This window comes from Emiliania huxleyi (genome assembly GCF_000372725.1).
Source record: "Emiliania huxleyi CCMP1516 unplaced genomic scaffold EMIHUscaffold_437, whole genome shotgun sequence".
Classification (NCBI taxonomy): Eukaryota; Haptophyta; order Isochrysidales; family Noelaerhabdaceae; genus Emiliania; species Emiliania huxleyi.
Window position 1 is genome coordinate 325 of NW_005198707.1, and position 12,833 is coordinate 13,157.

Below are 12,833 nucleotides of genomic sequence, written 5' to 3' on the forward strand. Positions count from 1 at the left end.
CCGCGCGCAGGGGGGTGGGACATTGAGACCGGTCTGCGGTCATGAATGACAGCGCGACACGCATGTTACGAGCAGCGTTGTTGATGTTTTGCGCGTCGCCACAGACGGCGGCGCGCGAGAGCTGTTGCGAGTGGTGCTGGGCGAAGCCCCGGGCGCTGCCGGAGCGAGGCTGTGCCGTAGTCGGTGCGGTCGACGGCACTCGGGCTGCCGCGACCTCTTTGGCGAAGTTGAAGATGATTCTCTTGGTTGGCGGCGCGATGCCGCCCTGGCTTTCGACGAGACAAATTTTGACGATTCCGTTCTTGACATGGAGACGTCTGTGGAGCGCGTCGTAGTATACTGTCCCTTGTGCTCTTTGGCCGCAGCGTGAAAAACATCGTGACAGCGCTGATGAGAGACAAATCTTACCCCACAGACAGCCGCGCGTGCCGCGCCATCGCCAGTCGCAGCAGCCGCGCCTGGGCGGCCGCGGGAAGCCTCGCCGCCGCCCCCAGCAGCTCCTGCAGCTCCCACCGCAGTGCGGCGGCGGCGGCGCGCGAGGCGGCGGCGGTGCTGTAGACGTCGAGCAGCAGCAACGCGGCGTGCAGCAGCGCCACCAGGAGGCCCAAGCCTTCCGCGCCGAGGTTGCCGTCTCCGGCAAGGGTCAGCGCCCGCTCCGCGCTGTGCAGGAGCTCCCCAACCTCGGCGTGCGCGGCGCGCGCGGTGAGGAGGCGCCGCGCGCGGAGCGCCTACCAAACGAAATCCGCCGCGCTGGTCCGCGGCACCGTTTCCTTTTTGCGCTGCCGTGCGCCGCGCGGCGGAGCGCCTACAAAAAGAAATACTGCGTGCGGGCGCCCCGATTTCTTTTTTTGAGCTGGCGCCGCGCGGCAGGGCGCCGTCGCGCCGGCGCGCGCGAGGCGCGACGCGGCGACGGCGAGGAGGCAGGCGGGCAGCGTGGCGAACAGCTGCAGGTTGAGCTTGTTCGAGTCGACAAGCCGGTCGAGCGTGTCCATCGCGCGCAGGGACTGCAGCTTGAGCGCCTGGACCTGTGGGGGCATCACAACGCGTGTGTGCGTGCGTGCGTGCGTGCGTGCGTGCGTGCGTGTGCGTGTGTGCGTGTGCGTGTGCGTGCGTGCGTGCGTGCGTGCGTGCGTGTGTGCGTGTGTGTGTGGTGGGGGGTGGGGGGGGGGCGAAGCGGGTGGAGGAGGGGAAGCAGAGGAGGGGAGGAGCGCTGGAGAGGAGGGCGAGGGAGCGCCTGCAGCAGCAGCAGCCGCACCATCTTCCCTGAGAGCAGGTTGCGCACAGCACCTGAAAAAAAGAAACGCAACCTGAAAAAAGAAACGCACCATCTTCCCTGAGAGCAGGTTGCACACGGCACCCGCGCGCATCTCCTCCTCGTATGCGCGCGTCGCGGCCGCGAGCGCCTCGGCGCGGCTAAGGCCCTCGCTCGGGTAAAGGTCCTACAAACAGAAATCCGCGCTGGGCCGACGATTTCTTTTTTTGAGCTCGCTCGGGTAGAGGTCCTGAAGCATCGTCTCGAGCGACGCCTCGGCGTCCTCGACCTGCGCGGTGGACACGCCAACCTCGAGACTTGTGCAGAGTCTTCACGGTGAACACACCAACCTCAGGGCGAGTGCGGCCTTGCGCTGTGTCATCAGAGCACCGCATGCGGGCGAGAATGGCTACGGATGCAGTGAACACGGCCGAATATACGGTTGACTCCGGCGCAGTCTGTGTCCTCTCGAGCGCCGGCTGGAGTACAAGAGGACGTGGATTCCGCTTCTAGGGGACGGCGACGGCGGTCGGCTCGCTCAGAGGCTGCCGCCGGTTGAGGAGCTCGAGAGCGATCTCGCGCACCTGAAAAAAAGAAACGCGGCGCGCGTGTGAAGAGGTGGCGCCAGCGAGGGAGTGTCTTGCAAGCTTGTGTGCGTGCGTGTGTGTGTGTGTGTGCGTGTGTGTGTGTGTGTGTGTGTGTGTGTGTGTGTGTGTGTGTGTGTGTGTGTGTGTGTGTGTGTGAGAGAGAGAGAGTGTCTGTCGTCTCCTGTCCACGTTCGCCCATACCGAGGCAACATATCGAGGCAAGTGTCTCGGAAGTGTCGCGCACCGGAGCGACGAAACGCCGCTCGGCGATGCCGCCGGCGAACCGCACCGACGCCGCGCCGCCGCGCCGAATCGCGTGCCAGTGCGGCGCAACCGCGTTGTGCAACGCGAGCGAAGCGGCGACGGCCACCGCGTCGCCGCTCAGCCCGCTCAGCCGCCGCCCGCGCCTAGGAGGGAACACCTTCCGCCGAACCTGGCGCCGAGAGGGCGACGGCGGCGGACCACGCTCAGCCGCCGCCCGCGCCGTCCACGCACCAGCTTCGCCCGCTCCAGCCCCTCGCGCCGCACCGGGCCCATGGCGGTAACAATGTCGAGCGCCGCGGCCAGGCCGTCGGCGCCGCCGTCCGCCCGCCACTCGCTGAGCGCCTATCGGACATGTCCCGGACGTGTCATGGACGTGTCATGGACAAGTCTCCGATGCGGTGCTCGAGACCGCCGCCTGATCGGACATGTCCCGGACATGTCATGGACGTGTCATGGTCATGCACCCATGCACATGCACCCCCCCCCCCCCCCCCACTCGCTGAGCGCCTCGAGTGAAGCACGCGCCGCCGCCGCCAGCGCCTCCGGCACGGCCAAGTCTCGGTCTGCCGCCGTCAGAGGCACCAAGAGGGTGGCGAGGGAGTCGCAAGTGATCTTGCGCGCGGCTGTCGCCCACGCCTCCGCCTCCTGCGACGCCGCCTCCGGTGTCAATGCGCCCGTGCCCGCCTCCGCCTCCGCCTCCGCTGCCGCCTCCGCCTCCGCTGCCGCCGTCGCCGTCGCCTCCATCGTCGCCGTCGCCTCCATCGTCGCCGTCGCCGTCCTGCTCTCTGCTGCACCTCGCACCTCGCCTCCCTCCCCGCCCCCCGCCTCCGCCCCCCCCTCCCGCTGAGCCGTTGCGGCGGCCACGCGGCGGGCGAGCGCGCTTTCCGCACCTGCAGCATGGAGGCACCAAAGGGAGGTGGGCCTCTGCTTTGGTTCTTTCTCTGGCCGTGGTCGCCCGTCACCAGCCTCCTCTCTCTTCTCTCTCACGACACTCCTGTGCGGCATGGGCTTGAGATCTGCGCCTCTGTCTCTGCCATAGTCTCTGCCGTCGGCCCGTCCTTCTGCCATAGTCTCTGCCATAGTCTCTGCCGCCGGCCCGTCCTTCTGCCATAGTCTCTGCCATAGTCTCTGCCGCCGGCCCGTCCTTCTGCCATAGTCTCTGCCATAGTCTCTGCCGCCGGTCCGTCCTTCTGCCATAGTCTCTGCCATAGTCTCTGCCGCCGGCCCGTCCTTCCAGCGTGTGCCGTACGACGGATCCAGCGCGCAAGAGACGGAAGCCACAGGAGCACAGCGACTGCAGCGGAGTACAGCCGAGCACGTCTCGAAGCAGCCCACCGCTGAATATGCGAGATCGCAATCTCCCCAGGGTTCGGCTCCAGTGTGGGTAGGGGATCCCCTACCCCCAGGGAGGTGGAACCCGCACTGGACGCGCGTCTCGGGAGCATATGCCGCTGACTGAGCTCCCATCTCTCCCCAGATCTGATCTCCGCATCCAGGCCTCGAGATGTGGGGGGAGGTGTGGGGAGATGCGCCACATGCGGGCCTCGAGATGGGGGGAGATGTAGATGTGGGGAGATGTGGCCCACATCTAGGCCTTCGCACTTGCCCCGAAGGCGGAGAGCGAGGGGCGAGCCAGCAGCACCGCCTGCACCTGCGGACATCAGCAGTGTGTGTGTCTAGGAAGTGTCTAGGAAGTGTCTAGGAAGTGTCTAGGGAGTGTCTAGGGAGTGTCTAGGGAGTGTCTAGGGAAGTGTCTACAGGAAGTGTCTGGGAAGTGTCTACAGGAAGTGTCTGGGAAGTGCCTAGCGCCCGCCGCACCTCGCCCAGCAGCGAGAGGAGGAGCCGCCGCTGCCTGCTCGCATAGGCGGCACGCCTGCAGGGCATGCCACCGGACGCGTGGTCATGGACGCGTCACTGCCATGGGCATGCGCCGAGCAAGAGAATGGCAGCTCCTCCGCCGCTCCGCCAGAGGCGTCAGGCTCAGCGTCCGCGTCGCCGCCGCCGCCCACCTCCTCTCCGCGAGGTGCATCGCCGCCTCAGCCACGAGCAACTCGGCTCGCAGCGCGCGCAGCAGCACGTCCACCGCACGCAGCTGCACGAGCGCAGCGGCGAGGGGCAACGCCGCCGGCTCGGCGCGCGGCGGCGGCGGAGGCGGCGAGAAGCACGAAAACAGCCTCACGCGGCGGCGCTCGGCGGCGGCGTCGCTGTACGCCGCCCTGGGAGGAGAAGGAGGAGGGGTCGCGGAGGCGGGAGGAGGAGACTCTCGGCTCCTCTCGGCTCCTCTCGGCCCCTCTCGGCCCCTCTCGGCCCCTCTCGGCCCCTCTCCTCTCAGCCCCTCTCCTCTCGGCCCCTCTCGGCCCCTCTCGCCTGCCCCTCAGCTCGGTGGCCCGCGTCAGCGCTTCCGCCGCCGCGGCGACATAGGTGGCGCGGTTCTCTGCGCTCGCGGTCAGCGACAAGGCGTCGCAGAGGGAGCGTGCATGCTCAGCGGCGGCGGCGGTGGCGGCGGCGGCGGCGGTGGCGTCGGTGTCGGTGGCGGCGGCGGGCGACGCATCGTCACCGGACGCCGCGGCGGCGGCATTCGCGGCCGTCTCCTCGCACGCTGCCGCCGCCTCGGCCGCCGCTTCGGAGAGGACGCTGCCGTACACGCAGTAGTCGCGGTCCGAAGGGTCGATCGCCGTCGGCGCTGAGCCCGAGCGCCGCAGCAGACGCGCGGGGTCGGCGAGGGTCGACTTGCGGCGGCGCACGCGGCGGTGCAGCAGCAGCGCGACGACCGCGCCGCACGGAGGCCGGAACGAGAGCAGCGTCGCCAGCGGCTGCAGCAGCTGCAGCAGCGGCGTTTGGTCGAAAGGCAAGAGACACCAGCGGATCGACCGGAGGCGGCCAAGCTGCTGCTCGAACGCACGCCGTAGCAGCGAGCGAGGGGGCGGTGGAGCAGGCGGCGGCGGCGGCAGCGCTGTCCGCCTGCCGGTTAGGCCCGAGAAGAGGCGAGGCCTCTTCGGGCGGCTGGCGTTGGCAGTCCCAGACGTCCCGGGCGATGCTAGCGCGTCTAGAATCGCCCGTGAGAGGCGGAGTTGCGCGCGGCCAAGCCTCGTCATACCATCGGCGGACGCGACGGGCGCCGAGGCTAGGAGGAGGAAGGTGGCGAGCGAGCCGGACATGAGCCAAGAGGGGGGGGGGGGCGCTGAAAAAAAGAATTCTCCACAGCGAATTCTAGCCTCGAGGCATGATGTACATGACAAGACGAGTGTTCCACGCGCTCGCTCTCGTCTCGCGCGGCGCCCCACCAGCCAGCTATACATACGCGCCCTCGCGCCCGGCCCTCTCCCACTGAGCACTGGGGTTGGCCGCGTTCGGTCCTCCTCTCACTGCATCTCGCTGCTAAGGCTGAGCATCGGCGCCGACCGATCTGGCCGCGCCGCGCCGCTCGCCTTTCGTCCGCGCGTCTCTCCGAGGTGCGCCTGCCGCTCCGCTCGCAGCGCGGCGTCCGCCTTCCGCGCATTTTTACGGGACTGGCGCGCACTGCCAATCCTGCTCGTGCAGGTGGGGACCTTGTCCTCGTCCCATCCCTCGTTTGGGCTGTCTGTTTTCTTTCTTTCTTTCTGGCGCGCACTGCCAAAAGACAAACAAAAAGAAGCACTTTGGCCCTCTCTGTCGGTCGGGGCGCGTGAGCCGGACTTGACTGACTTGGGTGGGGGCCGGTCGGCTTTCATTTCTCTCTGCGTTCTCGCAGAGTGCGAGGTTGACGGGGCGGCCCCTGTGCGGCGACGCCTTGGACGCACGGGCGAGACGAGCCGCTCGTGCGAGCGGGCGCATGTGTCTAGATACACACACAAAAATGTGCAGCTCCATCCAATTGCAAGGCGTCGAGTGCCGCCAGCCGTGCCAGTGAGTCTTGCGCTCCTCAAAGCAGGCGCCATAAACCTTGTTCGCCCTAAGCGCCACCGTGAGCAGCGCCTCGTTGTACCACACGTACTGCAGCGCATCGCAGTCTTCGCTTGTCGCACTCGAAGGCTGCACAAAGTCGTCCGGGCTCGACAGCCCCTATACTACACACACCTATGAAAAAAGATTTCAAGTGCGCGCGCGAGAAGTTCGTGATGGCGGTGCAGGGAGAGTTCCCGCGCGCGCGAGGGGCAGGCGTTCCCAAGGGGACGCGTCTAAGCTGAGAGTTTTCTTCTTTCTGGCGGCATGAGCGGCGCCCCGAGCCCGACTCTGCTGCCCGAGCTGGCGGTGGGCGACCTGGCCGCGCTGCGAGCCTTCCTCTCCGGGCGGCGGACGCGCGGCAGGCTCAACGCGCGGCTCGACACCGAGAAGCAAGACACGCTGCTCACCTGGGCCGCTCGTCACGGGCAAGCCGAGGCGGTGCGGCTGCTGCTCGAGGCCGGCGCGAGCGTCGGGGCGACGACTGGCAGCGGCGCGTCGGCGCTGTATATTGCGTGCCAGGAGGGCCACCTCGAGATCGCGAGGCTGCTGCGCGACGCGGGCGCAGCGGTCGGCCAAGCCATGGATGGTGGCGTCACGCCGCTGTACATCGCGTGCCAGAAGGGCTACGTCGACATCACCCGGCTGCTCCTCGAGGCTGGCGCCGCGGTCAATCAAGCCTCCGACAACGGCACCACGCCACTGCTCATCGCGTGCCACAAGGGCCACCTCGAGATCGCCAAGCTGCTGCGCGACGCCGGCGCAGCGGTCGGCCAAGTCATGGATGGCGGCTACACGCCGCTGCTCATGGCGTGCGCGGAGGGCCACGTCGAGTGCGCCCGGCTGCTCCTCGAGGCTGGCGCGGCGGTCAACCAAGCGGATTCTGAAGGCCGCACGCCGCTGTTCGTTGCGTGCGAGGAGGGCCATATCGAGTGCGCCCGGCTGCTGCGCGACGCTGGCGCGGCGGTCAACCAAGCAGACGCGGAAGGCGTCACGCCGCTGTTCATGGCGTGCTGCAAGGGCCACGTCGAGATCGTCCGGCTGCTCTGCGAGGCCGGCGCAGCGGTCGACCAGGCCAAGCAGGATGGCACCACGCCGCTGTTCATGGCGTGCGCGGAGGGCCACGTCGAGGTCGCCAAGCTCCTCTCCTCCTACGGCGCCTCCCGCGCCGCGGTGCCGCCCGTCGGCACGCCCGAGGAGATCGCAAACCTCTTTGAACACGCCGACCTCGCCGCCTGGCTGGTCGCCAGCCGCGGCTGGACGCCGCTCGCGCACCTTGAGACCCTCACCGCCGCCCGCGCTCTCTCCCTGCTGCGCAGCGGCGCGAGCCTGCACGAGGGTGAGCCGACGCCGCTGCGGCGCGCCGCGGGCGGCGCGGGCGAGGCGGCGGCGCTGGTTCGGCGGGCAGCGGCGCCGTGGTCGCCGGCAAGCCACTCGCTCTTCCCCGCGCCGGCCCGCGCGCGGGCGGCGCTCCTCGTCCGCTCGCTCTACGAGATCCACGAGCGGCACCATCTCGACTCGGCAGGAAACACGAACGGCATCGCGGCGCGCGACTTTAGCGCGTGCGTGCTGCGCTTCGCGATCGCGCGCGAGACGCAGTAGAGCGTGGCGCGAGCGAAGAATAGCCGGTGAGTCTCGAGCGGTGAGTGTCGACGCCCCGTCAAAGATATAAGACAGAGAATGAGAAAGAAGAGAACGGCCAAAGGGGAGAGGCGCGTCGCAGTCTACGTAGTGACTATGCAGGTCTCCCGGCTAGTGCAAAATTTCTTCAGACGCCGTTCTCCATGGCGCGCGTAGCTATGACAGGGACCGCGGCCCCGGACCCCGGGTGGCGGACGGCCGGCTCTGGTGCGCAAGCGCCGGCCACCGTCGTGCCGCCGGGGATGCGCAGCGGACGCTGGGCGGCATGCCTGGAATAAGCTAGGACCTAGGTGAAAATCGAGTGCGGGTGGGTAGGGCTTAGGTAGGGTGCCCACAGGACCCCAAAAAAGAAAAGAAAAAAGAACTGGGCCACCCCCGATCGCAGCACTTCGTGTTGGAGAGTCGAGATATTGAGAGTGTGACTAGGAGGGAGGGACGCTGGGGATTCTCAAAGGTATACCCTTGGAATGGCCGGATCCAGCCTTAAAAGTACGAGATCGCGCGCGCTTCACGCACAGCATCGCCTGTTCTCCGCGGCTGTGTGACGACGCGTGCCGTGCACCAGCAGAGTTGGGCGCGCGCGGCGCGACGGCGCCCGCGAGGGAAGGCGCGGGTGCAGCGGCCGCCGGCGGCCGTACCGCCCGCCACCCGGCGCAGCAGCGGCCAGCGCAGCGGCCGCCGGCGCAGCAGCCAGAGCAGCCGGTACGCGCCTTGCGAGGCGAGTACTGCCGTCCGGCAGCCTTGAGGCGGCCGGGCGGCAGTACTCGTTCGAACTTTGCGAGCCGTGCGCGCGCCGAGGCGCCCGCGGCGCGCGCCCGCCCGGCTGCCAGTAGGAGGCGGCGCAATATGGCCTATAGTACAGCCCTTGAGGAGGAGGAAGAGGCTGGCTGGCAGTGCTGTATGCCGCCGAGGGGCAGTTTTGGGGTGCTGACCCACGCCCAGGGGGCTGCAGAACGCGTCCGCAACCGGGACAACCCGCCCCCCCAGCCGAGGCCGGTCGAAGCCCACTTGGGCACAGCCATGAGGAGTCCTCTTGGTGCTCCTGGCGGCCGTTGGAATGGCGAGCGCGCGCCGATGGGGGGGGGGGGGGGGTCTTGCTTGCTCCACACCGAGCGCCATCGGTCCGGACCGGCGTGCCCACCGAGGGGTGGCTTGCACAAGGTCTGAGCCGCGGGCGCTCGGCGCCAAGTGCAGTGTCACGCTCGCACTGGAGCGGGTCACAATGGGAAACCCTCGTTTCCTATGTGCTCGGTCCCCCAACGGAAGAGGCCTCGCTCCTATTGGAACACTCCAACATCAGATTTGCCTCGTGCGTCCCTTTTTGAGGCGGAAAGCTATTTTCTTTTGGGTCCTGTGGGCACCCTAGCTTAGGTAGGTAGGTAGAAAGGTGAAGAACAGCCAGGCTCGGACTGGACACCAACGCGGTATGGGTGGACGCTAGACAGATGATGACGACACGCACGAGCGACACACAGACACAACAGGCGGACAAGAAAAGAGAAAAACTTCGGGATACGCGAACCTCCTCGTGTCCTAGCTCGCCACCGCGACACATATGAACCCGAACGTGCGCGCCCCGCCGCGTTCGCCTCCTCTACCAGCCAACCGCTCTACCCCCAGCGGCGCTCTCCCACTCCCGCGGCGTGCGAGCCTCAGAGCGTCTGGTCGGGCATCGCCGCCAAAACTCACCGCCGCCTCCCACTCACCGCCGCCTCCGCACGCTGCAGGCGCCAACCTTCAACTTCAACCCCGCGGCAGGCGCTGCGTGGGCTCGCGCGTGCGGATGCGCCCCGAAGCGCACCGCTCACCGGCCCCCTGCCCCTCCCTGCCCCGCAGGCTCGTTTGTGCCCGGCGGCAATGACGGGCAGGCGCCGGGCGGCCAGCAGCAGCAGCAGCAGTACGCACAGCAGTACGGGCAGGTGGGGCTGTACGGGCAGCGGCCGCCGCACCCGTCTATGCAGCAGCAGCAGCAGCAGCAGCAGCAGTACATGCAGTACCAGCAGTACCAGCAGGGGCAGGGGCAGCAGCAGCAGCAGCAGCAGCGGATGCACCAGCAATACCAGCAGTACCAGCAGCAGGGGCAGCAGGGGCAGCCGCCGTACGGGTACCAGCAGCACCCGCCGGGGCAGTACCCGCAGCAGCGCCAGCAGCACCCGCAGGACCCGCAGCAGCAGCGCCAACCCGGCAAGGGCGGCGCCGGCCGGGGCGGCGCGCCGCAGGGCGGCAAGGGAGGGCGGGGCGGGGCGGCAAAGGGGGGCGGGGCGCAGGAGGCGGCGCCGATGAGCGCGATCCAGAAGGCGGAGGCGCGCGCCAAGGCGGCGGCCGCCGAGGCGGAGCGTCAGGCGGCGCAGAAGAAAGCCGAGCGCCGGGCCAAGCGACTTCCGAGACACTTCCTAGACGCTTCCTAGGCGGCGCAGAAGAAAGCCGAGCGCAGGGCCAAGGCGGCGGCAGCCGAGGCGGAGGCGCGCCTTCGCCTAGAAGCGGAGTCCGGGGCTCTTGTCTCCCAACCAGCGCCCGAGAGGAGACGGACTCCGCTGTACTCGGCCGAATTCCGCTGCACTTTACTGCACTTCACTGCACTCGTACCCCCTCGTCTTCCCCTCGTGCTCTGAAGACTCTGCGCAAGACCGTCCCCCTCGCCCCGAGGGTGGCGTCTCCACGTCCTAGGCTGCAGACGCCAAGGCCACTTCCTAGACACGTCCTAGACACTTCCTAGACACGTCCTAGGCTGCAGAGGCGAAGGCGGCCGACGAGAGGGCGGCGGCGGAGGCGGCTGCAGCCGAGGCGGCGGCGGCGGAGGCGGCGGCCGCGAGCGCGCCGGTCGGCGACGAGGCGGGCGAGGCGGCCTCCAGCTGGGAGACGGCGAGCGCGACTATGCCAGAGGAGACGGCGCCCGAACCGCCGACGTCAGAGATGGAAGCACTCAAGACGGCAGAGGCGGCGGGCGCGGCGGACGGAGGTGCGGCGGCGGCGGCGGCGGCGGCGGCGGCGGTCGAGGCTGCGCCCGCTGCAGCGGCCGAGCCGGAGGCTGCGGCGGGCAAGTCGGAGCCGGCAAAGGACGAGGCGCGCGACGAGAGGGAGCACCTAAACTTGGTCTTCATCGGCCACGTCGACGCAGGCAAGTCGACCTTCTGCGGGCAGATCCTCTACCAGACCAACCAGGTGGACGCGCGCACGATCGAGAAGTACCAGGCCGAGGCCAAGGAGAAGAACCGCGACTCGTGGTTCCTCGCCTTCATCATGGACACCAACGAGGAGGAGCGCGCCAAGGGCAAGACGGTCGAGGTCGGCCGCGCCCACTTCGACTCGGAGAAGAAGCGCTACACGATCCTGGACGCGCCGGGCCACAAGAACTACGTGCCAAACATGATTGCGGGCGCGTGCCAGGCGGACGTCGGCGTGTTGGTCATCTCTGCTCGCAAGGGCGAGTTCGAGACCGGCTTCGAGCGGGGAGGGCAGACGCGCGAGCACGCGCTGCTCGCAAAGACGCTCGGCGTGCGGTTGCTGGTGGGGGCCGCCGCGCACAAGGGAGACGAGCCGTCTAGGAGCCTTCCGGGAGCCTTCCGGGTCCCTTCTAGGTGGTTGTCATCAACAAGATGGATGACCCCACGGTGAAGTGGTCAAAGGAGCGCCTCGAGCCTGTGCCGCGTGCCCAGCCCTCTCCACGCCGCGATGCGCCCCCTCCCCCCTCGCTGTTGCAAACTGCTGCGACGGCGGGGACGTGTCTGTCCTCGGCCCGGCCCTAGCTTGGGATCTCCGCTTTCTGTCTTTCAGGAGCGCTTCGAGGAGTGCAAGGACAAGCTGTCCCCCTTCCTGAAGGGCTGCGGGTACAACGTCAAGAAGGACGGCGTCCGTAGAAGCGGAATACGTGTTCATGTACCCCTAGGGCACGTATTCAGCTTGGAATCTTCCGCGGTATTCCGCTGCATTGCACTGCCCGTAGTCACGCGGCGCTCTGAAACACACGGCACAAGACCGCCTCCCCGCGCCGAGGCTGGCGTCTCCCCACCAACCTAGGACGTCGTCTTTGTGCCCATCTCGGCGCTCACCGCGGCCAACGTCATCGCGCCATTCTCCGAGCCGGGCTGGATCGACGGGCCCTGCTTCCTGGAGGTGCTCGACCAGCTGCCGGCCTGCGAGCGCAACCGGGACAGCGCGCTGCGGCTGCCCATCCTCTCCAAGTACAAGGACCTGGGCCATCTCTCCCCCCTCTCTGCCCACCTCTCCCCATCTCTCCCCATCTCTCCCCTTGCAGGTACAAGGACATGGGCACCATCGTCGAGGGCAAGGTGGAGCAGGGCACCATCCGGGTGGGCGACAAGCTCTGCGTGATGCCCAACCGCGTGACCGTCGAGGCGCTCCAGCGGTCGGCCGCTCGACTTCTGTTTCACGGCGCGCGGGGTCTGCCTCACGCCGGTTTCTTTTTTGTTGACAGGTGCTCCAGCTGTGGCTCGACCAGGAGGAGGTGTCGTACCTCATCGGCGGCGAGAACGCGCGCGTCAAGCTCAAGGACATCTCCGACGAGGACATCATGCCCGGCTTTGTGGTTGCGCCGCGCGGTGGCCTCGCCTGCCCCGCCGTGAAGCTGTTCGAGGCGCAGATTCGGATCGTCGAGCTGCTCGAGCACAAGTCGATCTTCTCGGCGGGCTACACCGCCATCCTGCACGTCCACGCCTCCGCCGAGGAGATCGTCCGGCTGACGAGCAGCCTGCACATGTCCGGGACACGTCCATGACATGTCCGAGACATGTCCTGCAGGAGAGCACGATCGTCCGGCTGACGAGCAGCATCGACAAGAAGACGGGGCAGCGGTCCAAGAAGCCGCCCATGTTTGTCAAGTCTGGGGCGATCGTCACGTGTGTCATCGAGGTATCGCAGTCCGCCTGCCTCGACATGTCCGGGACACGTCCATGACACGTCCGGGACACGTCCATGACGCGTCCGAGACGAGTCCCTGCAGGTTGAGCAGTCCGTCTGCCTCGAGCCGTTCGAGCAGTGCCCCCAGATGGGCCGCTTCACGCTCAGAGACGAGGGGTCGACCATCGGGATCGGCAAGGTCCTCGCCCTCCTCGATGAGGCAAAGTGAGGGTAGTGGCGTGTCCGTGTCCGGCGGCGCTTCCCGCCGCGGCGGCGCCTCGTGGCTCCCCCCCCCCACGCGCGATCAGGTC

The 12,833-nt window shown here is 68.1% G+C and overlaps 2 protein-coding genes across 2 annotated transcripts; one reads left to right on the plus strand and one right to left on the minus strand.

Moving 5' to 3' along the window:
- Window positions 1-404: 404 nt before the first annotated feature.
- EMIHUDRAFT_470392 (hypothetical protein) lies at window positions 405-3,371 on the minus strand (the record flags this gene model as incomplete). Its single annotated transcript, XM_005768978.1, has 8 exons — window positions 2,611-3,371; window positions 2,324-2,445; window positions 2,084-2,246; window positions 1,777-1,836; window positions 1,503-1,541; window positions 1,326-1,439; window positions 912-1,025; window positions 405-728 (listed from the first exon to the last, which is right to left on the minus strand). Exons 1-8 carry the CDS (start codon window positions 3,310-3,312, stop codon window positions 405-407), a joined length of 1,638 nt encoding a protein of 545 aa, XP_005769035.1. The 5' UTR covers window positions 3,313-3,371.
- A 7,202-nt stretch (window positions 3,372-10,573) lies between these two features.
- On the plus strand, window positions 10,574-12,795 carry EMIHUDRAFT_419452 (hypothetical protein). The gene is made up of 8 exons (XM_005768979.1): window positions 10,574-11,172; window positions 11,244-11,306; window positions 11,452-11,514; window positions 11,683-11,846; window positions 11,921-12,014; window positions 12,101-12,349; window positions 12,424-12,534; window positions 12,626-12,795. The coding sequence occupies exons 1-8, from the start codon at window positions 10,579-10,581 to the stop codon at window positions 12,749-12,751; spliced, it is 1,464 nt and encodes a 487-aa protein (XP_005769036.1). The 5' UTR covers window positions 10,574-10,578; the 3' UTR covers window positions 12,752-12,795.
- The last annotated feature ends 38 nt before the right edge of the window (window positions 12,796-12,833 follow it).